Source organism: Petaurus breviceps, unplaced genomic scaffold (genome assembly GCF_028583685.1).
Source record: "Petaurus breviceps papuanus isolate PSGF00001 unplaced genomic scaffold, PetGlider_PUasm1.0 139, whole genome shotgun sequence".
In the NCBI taxonomy this organism is placed as follows: Eukaryota; Metazoa; Chordata; class Mammalia; order Diprotodontia; family Petauridae; genus Petaurus; species Petaurus breviceps.
In genome coordinates, this window is record NW_027185697.1 from 14,348,193 (window position 1) to 14,355,580 (window position 7,388).

General features: G+C 46.9%; 1 protein-coding gene across 1 annotated transcript in view; it reads right to left on the minus strand.

The window, feature by feature from the left end:
* Nucleotides 1–211: 211 nt before the first annotated feature.
* STC1 (stanniocalcin 1) overlaps nucleotides 212–7,388 on the minus strand; it is a 15,480-nt gene continuing 8,303 nt past the window's right edge. Inside the window, exon 4 of the mRNA XM_069066866.1 lies at nucleotides 212–3,169. Within this exon, the coding sequence (XP_068922967.1) occupies nucleotides 2,899–3,169 (271 nt within the window). The 3' untranslated portion in view covers nucleotides 212–2,898. The remainder of the gene's footprint in view (nucleotides 3,170–7,388) is intronic.

The following is a 7,388-nucleotide window of genomic DNA, read 5'->3' on the forward strand; positions in this document are numbered from 1 at the left end:
GAAAGAGCCCCCAGCACCCTAGGAAGCCTCTCTAGAAAGCTAAGGAGCTTGGGGACATGGTTTGAGATAGATCCTATTTTTAATCTCCCAAACTGGCTCCTTGATGCCCATGGGATGAAGCTAAGGACCCTCCAAAGCCATCCTACATGGTGAGATGTCATTCCATATGAAAATTTCAAGAACAATGAAAGACACCAAAGAGGGCAAAAAATAAAACTTAACACTTTATTTTTTTGTCTCAGAAGGAATTCACTTCATATTATGCTATGGTATCTTTTAATTATAAAAATAAGCAAAGAAAATAACTTGAATCTCTCATTACCATGATATGTTTAATAACCTTTATATGCACATGGAGCTTAAAATGTAATTCAACAATAAATAATGACATATGCCAGATATGCTCACTGTTTATTCCAGTACTCAGCCCCAACCCCCTAAATATCATTTAAATTATAAATACATTAATGCAAATATAATGGCACAAAATTTTCTAAAGTGCAACCAGATCACAAGAGAAGAATCATGCAGACAGGTGGAGATCTGCCCCCAAATCACTCTGGGCAGGGAATGCAAGACAAAAACTTTGGAACAGTAGGTAGGGAGGAGCTGGGACGAAGGAGTGGGAAGGAGGGGGAAGCAAAAAAAAAAAAAGAAAATTGACAAGTAAGAATCGCTTCTTTCCATAAATATATAAATTATATATGTACACATATGTATATATACATATATACACACATATATACATATATGTATATATACTTTAGAGGGGTGTGAAGGAACCACAGCAAAAAGAAAGAATTCCCATGACTGATGTAAGACATTCCCCGGTAATTTTGCTGAAATCCCAACAGCAGCATTGGGATCCTAGCTCAGTGGGATAGCTAGTGTGGATATGGACACAAAAGTCATTAGCTTTTCTTGTTTAGAGAAGTCATTGACCCTACCTGATAAAGGGGGACCCAGACTATGGTTCACCCAATGCCCTACAAGATGACATTGTGCCCATTTCTTTGGGAGTGGAGAGCTGCAGGTGACCCTTCAGGTCAATAGACTCAGCTCATTGCTGAGTGCCCCGAGGATGGGCTTCATGGGGGGGCAGCAACATTCACACAGCTGCTTTGGGTGCCTTGGCAGCAAGTGATTAGTTTAAAGGCTTTGTGGTAAGATTGGTTGTATTGCTTCCTCTTCAGCTAGAGACCTACTCTGCCCTCATCCCTTCTCTCTCTCTGGGAATCTACAGGACGGGGTCACCTCCTGCATTTATTTCAGGGACAATGAAGCACCAATGGTTTCTATCTAAGCAAGTTTAGAAGGCCTGACTTTCAGTGGGCAGTATTGCCTGTGAGGGACTGCCACGTTCAAGGACAGTGACCTTGAGAACCTTCTGAATATGTATTGAGAAGTCACTCATGATACTGAGGCCTCATGAGTCACCTAATGGGGTGGGGTGAGGTTGGGGGGGTATTTTCATCTGTCTCTATCTTTTTCTCCCCAAAAAGCTGCAATGCCATCCCTCGCCAGCCATTTAAAGGTGGCCAGTGACTTGATAAAGACGAGACAACATAAAATACTGGCGATTTCTATTAAGGCTGGATGGCCCAGGATTATATGAACCCCTTTGGCTCCTTGCACTTGAAAAGAGAGAATGGTGAGCTACCTGTCTCTTATCCTCACCATCCTTTTGCCGTGGGGGGTGGCTTGCCAAGAAGTGACGATTCCTAAGACACAGAACACACTGCTCTGGGAACTCCCTTTCCCAGAGTGGGACATAGAGCTGCTTCTGAGCCAGATTGAAGTGAGCAGCAAAAAACCCCAGATTTGAGGTGGTCAATCAAGAGGTCAGCTCCTCAGCTGGGTTTCATCAGAAACCCTGATCCAATGAATAGAGACCCATCTCAGGTTCTGATTGGAGGGAAGCAACATCTACCCCTTTAATTATATTTAAAGATAAAAAAGGCCACAAGAGCATGTATGTGTACTTCTAGTCATGAGAGAAGTGACCCTATTCCCAGAAAGAGAAAAGCAAAGCTACGTCATGAGGCTAGATCTCTAGGCAGTAAAGTTATTATTATTTGCTGCTCTGTCTAAGCAGCCTTCTCTGGCATTTATTTACAGTATGTAAGTCCTCAGCTCTAGACATTCCACAGTTAGACCCTAGATATGCTAGTTTTTAAGACAAGTGTTAGAGAGACTTTTAAAGCTCTGAGCAGTTACAGTACATGGAGATAGGAGTTTGATTCTCTATCGAAATGCACAATGTGACAGGCTGGGGAATGAGGCGTGAGCACTTTAATAGTGAGCCCCCAATACAAAAGCAAGTGAGACGTCAGAGGAATCGCAATCATACACTTTCAGATCACCAGGGACCCATGGACTGAAAGCAGTGCATTCATATTCGTCCATGGCCAGCACAGATTCATAACACGAGCTCCATTCGACATCTCTTGGCGTGGTTGACGGGCAACTACGCCCCGAGTGGGTCCCTAGTGGCCAAGTCCATGGGGTAATTATTCTAAAGGGCTCCACGTCTTCAAAACCCTGGTGGTTCAGAGACAGCGCAGACGGATGGGGTTGGAGGGCCAATTGCGGAAGGGCATGGACAAGGGTGGTTTCCACTGGGGAAGATGCAGTAGGGTCACATCTGTTTGGTTCTTGGGGACATTGCCATCGAAATGACAGGACACTGGATACAGAAGCCTAGTTCATGCAATTGTCTATAAGGGATGGGGTGGTGGTGGGGAAATGGGAATGGGAGGAAAGGGAGGACAGATAAGAGGAACTACTTTGAAATAAAAATGTTTAAAAAGTTAAACCAGGCACAGTACACTCAAGATGGGCACATTATCTCCCCTAAAATGAAACTATCTTGGCAAGGGTTTGAACACCCCGCCTGTGTTACGCGCTCTCAGCCGATGTGCTTTTGATGTGGGAGGCGGAAGCTTCCTCACCTCGGAGGTTCCTGAAGAAGATTTTCAGTTTCTGAGGCTCTGCCATTCGCCTCCTGCTGAAGTCAGCCCGGGGCGGCGTTTGGGCGCAGTGGTCCGTCTGCAGTAGGTGAAAGAGGCTGGCCATGTTGGGGCCGATCTTCTTCATCAGGCTGTCTTTGATTTTGGTCACTGTCTCATCATCACATTCCAATAGGCTACGGACAAGCTTGTTGTAGTACCTGGGGGAGAGGGGGGGCAAGCTCCATGACAAAGGCCACCAAGGCAGGAGTCAATGGGTGCATAAGTAATCACCACATTGGGCCACATGCTCATGCAAAGGGCGATACCCAAGGTCACAGGCTGGTAGACACCTGAGGCAGGATCTGAACCCAGGTCTCCCTGGCCCTAAATCTAACCCTCTCTTCACTAAGCCACATCACTTCTGCCAGGGACTGAGGTGAGAGGGAGGTCACTGCATGAGTCTGGATCCTTTGGCTCCTTTTAGAAGGTGGCTCTTTCTAGATGGAATTGATCCCATGCTGGTCTGTAGTACAAGCTAAATGGTTGTTCACCCTTCTAAGAGGTGTGGGGTCCTGGCATGTTCAAACTGGAAAGAGCACAGGGTTTTGAGAGCTGGAAGAGGCTCAAAAACTCATCTAGCCCACTGTCTCATTCTTTTTAAACAGGAAGAAACTGAGGACCAGATGGGCTAGTGACATGTCCAAGGTCACACAGCAAGAACTCAAGCCCAAAGCTGAAGACTTCCTAAGGTCAGTATTCTTTCTGTAGAAGGTACTGGGGGTAGGGATGGAGTGGGGAGGGATGTTCCAGGCTAAATCTGAGCAAGAAGAAAAGGCTGCTTATTTATAACTCTCTGCATAGGGCAGGGGGTTAGCCATTTTTCCAGTATGACTTAACCCCTCCAGAGAGGTCCACTCGAGACTGTGTGGTAAATGGAGCAGAACATATCTAATGAGCTTAGGGGATGACCTCTCTGCTCTTGGACAGAGTGGAGATGATGACTGTGGGAGGGCAGTGGGAGCTGGGTTAGCCAGAATGCCCTGGTGTCCTTTCTTCTCCAACCTCAAGGGGAGATCACACTTAACTCTTGTTTGTTTTTTTTTTTAATTGGGGCATATCCTCCCAGTAGGATTAGAAATTACAGGAGCTAATAATAGGTGCAGTGTAGAGAACACTCATTTTCATGATGGAAGCCCTGACTTGGCATCCTAGCTCTTACTATCTGTATGACTTTGGGAAAGTCACTTAACCAGTCTCAGACTCAGTTTCTTTATCTGAAAAACAGGGATTAAAAGTAATGCCTTGAGCCAAAGGTAGTTCTGAGGGCCATGAGATGACTTATGTGAAGGACTCTAAAACCTTAAGGCGATGCATAGATACCTGCTATTAGAATGATTTCTTCTACTAAGAGGCTTTTGGAGCCTTAGTTTTCTTCTCTGTAAAATGCGGAAAGGTAGCCTAGGTGAACTCTTGTACTGTTCCTAGTTCTGCCATCCTGGGTTCTAAAAGTCTTTCTAACATTCTGTGACATACACTCTGTCTGAACCTCAGTTTCCTCATCTGAAAAGTGAAGGGGTTGGACCAGATGACACCGAAGTTGCTTCCAAGCAGTTTAGTTCTAAGGTACATACTCTCACAGCCTCTGTTTCCTTATCTGTACATCGAGGGGTTTGGACCACGAGGTGACTGTTCCAGCCTCAAATCTTATGAACTGGAGAGGAGGGTGGGTACAGACCAGCTACACTGCAGCTACTCACACACCTTCCCAAACTCATCTGAAAAGTTGTCCTTGATGTTTGTTCCCATTGTTGAGGGAAACTGAGTCAGGAAGGAATGGTGACTGTTTGCTACAGAGGTGAGAGTCCCCTCTAAGGCAGATCAACCCTCTGTCTTGAGGGTGGAATGGTCACTGCTGCAGGGAAGCCAGTCAAGCTCCCCAAATTTGGGCCAGGGTACTAGAGCCTGCAGTTAACTTTGTGAAGTTCTGTGACTTCCTCAGGGTCACATGTCTAAATGGGTAGGTGGGAGGCAAACTTAAGTCTTCAGTACTCCAAGCCCAGTCCCCTGTCTGCTAGACCATACTGTTTCTCTGTTGGGACATCTACCTGAAAAGGGGTAACCCATAGTAGGAGTCAAGTCAGGGAGCATTTGTTAAGCACCTACTAAGGGCCAAGAATGGTGCAAAGTACTGGGGATACAAAGGAAGGCAAAATTAGTCCCCGCCCTCATGGAACTCAGTCTAATGGGGAAAATGCTGCATGAACAACTGTGTATGGGAAGCTGCATCAGGATAGCAGGAGGTTATGCTGGAGGAAGGCCCTGGCATGAAGAGGGATGGGGGGGGGCTTTAGCAGAGCAGAGGGAGCCATGGGCAGATCCCAGCTGTCTGCCAGCCCTTCTCTTCTCTCCCTCTCCTTCTTTCTCTCCCCTCCCTCCCTAAGGCAGGGCAGAGTGACTTGCCCTGAGTCACACTGCTGGTGGCTGAGGTAGTATTCAAACCCAGGTCCATCCTCCCGATTCTAAGCCCAACACTCTCCATTGCACACTAGCCGAGAAGACTTGGGATTCAGGAGTAGTCCCTGAGGAAGAAGAGCCTGGCTTTAATTCTCTCACCCTCCTTTGACGAGTCCACCCTGAAGGGGTCAATTTCCCCAGGCTTGGTAAAGAACTGGTCCCAACTTTCTCACGAGAACACAAGTTTTGATGTGAGCCCAGGCTCGGGCTCCTCTCGGCCCTGGAGTCCATGCGACTTAGGAACTCAGTGTGTGAAAATTTATAAATAGCCTTTTGTTTCCCTCGATCAATATTATTCTCCTGTTTCCTGTCCATGCACCAGAGAGGTGGGAAGCGTCATCAGTGACACGCACTGGCTCTGATCTGGGGCGTAGAACTCACTGACCCTCAGCCTTCCCTGGCGGCCTCATCCGGCTGCCCACAGTGGCAGAAGGCCACCTCTGGCCAAGCTCAGTTGTAGGGGTGGGCACCTGCCCTCCCCCGCTCACAGCTCCTCCAGGGACCTGCTTCCCTTCTTGGGCCCTTCTTCCTGGGCAGGACTGGCTGGCGGGGTTCTTTGCCTCTCCTCCCCCACCTTACCTCAGATAAGTCACAGGAAAGTGGAATGGACCGTTAACTACTTCCTCTTATGCCTCCTTGCCAATTGGCACAGGGTCTGTGTGTGTCTGTGTTGAGATCAGGCTGGGAAAGCAGGATGTTTCAGGGGAGCAGAGATCTCAGCTAGTGAAGGGCAGCCCGGCAAGGAACCGGAAAACTCTGCCCCTCTAAACAGTCATAAAATTAGCCAGCTCCAACAAAAGCACTGGGGAAAGGTCGCTTTGAAAATGAGGGTCTCCAAATGCCAACTCCGGCTTTGCAGGGACTGTCATGAGAGAGCTGGGTTTCCCGCTCTGTAACCTTGGGTAAGTGACTTCACCTCCCTCAGCCTCAGTCTCTTCACCCATAAAATGAAAAGTGTGGACAAGATTACCACTAGGACCCCTCTGTGACTCTAGATTTACAATTATACAGTCAACAGAAGAAGATGAAGGAAGATGGTGATTAGCAAGAAGGGGAGGGTGTGTGTGTGTGTGTGTGTGTGTGTGTGTGTGTGTGTGTGTGTGTGTGTGTAAGTGTGTAAGGAGAGGACGGGATATCAAACAGGGTGGAAAAGCTTCTCAGATGAGATTTGGGTCAGAATTCTTATGGCTGGCCCTTCTGAATAAGACCCCCTTCCTCAGTACAATGAAGCAGGTAGTGTCCTGCATTTGGAAGTAGAAAGACTCAGATTCAAATCCTGCTATATTTTATAAGTACTAGCTTTCTGACTTGGGGAATATCATGGAACTTCTCTGAGCCTCAGTTTCCTGTTCTGTAAAATGGGGCTAATAATAGTACTGTTTCCCAGGGTTGTTGTGAAGCTTCAAGGAGATAAAAGATATAAAGGACTTGGCAAAAATGAAACTGTGATATAAATGAAATGCCTGTAATCACTAGCCTAGTGGATCACATGCTGAACTTGGAGCCAGAAAGCCCTGGGCTCAGTTTTCCATTCTGGGTAAATCATCTCTCTACATTGGTCTCTCTAAAAGGCCACTTTCTTCACTTTAATGTGGGGATAATCAATGTATCACAGATGTAGTGCTAGAAAGGACCTCCCTCCCAAAGGTTACCTAGTTACAATTCGCTCAGAGAGGTTAAGCAACTTGTCTGTGCTCACCCAGTGAGTAGATGCTGAGAGACCATTGGACAAATGAGGAAAATAGGCTCAAAGAGGGATGAGCTAGGCAAGGCCAGCTGGGCCTGGAACCCAGGTCTCAGGTCCCCTCACCTTTCTGAAGAAGAAGAAGCTGCTTCTACTCATCGTAGAGTAAATACTTATAAATGTTAAGGAGATTAAGCTCACTGAGGGCAGGGATGGCTTCATGTTTGCTTCTGTATCCT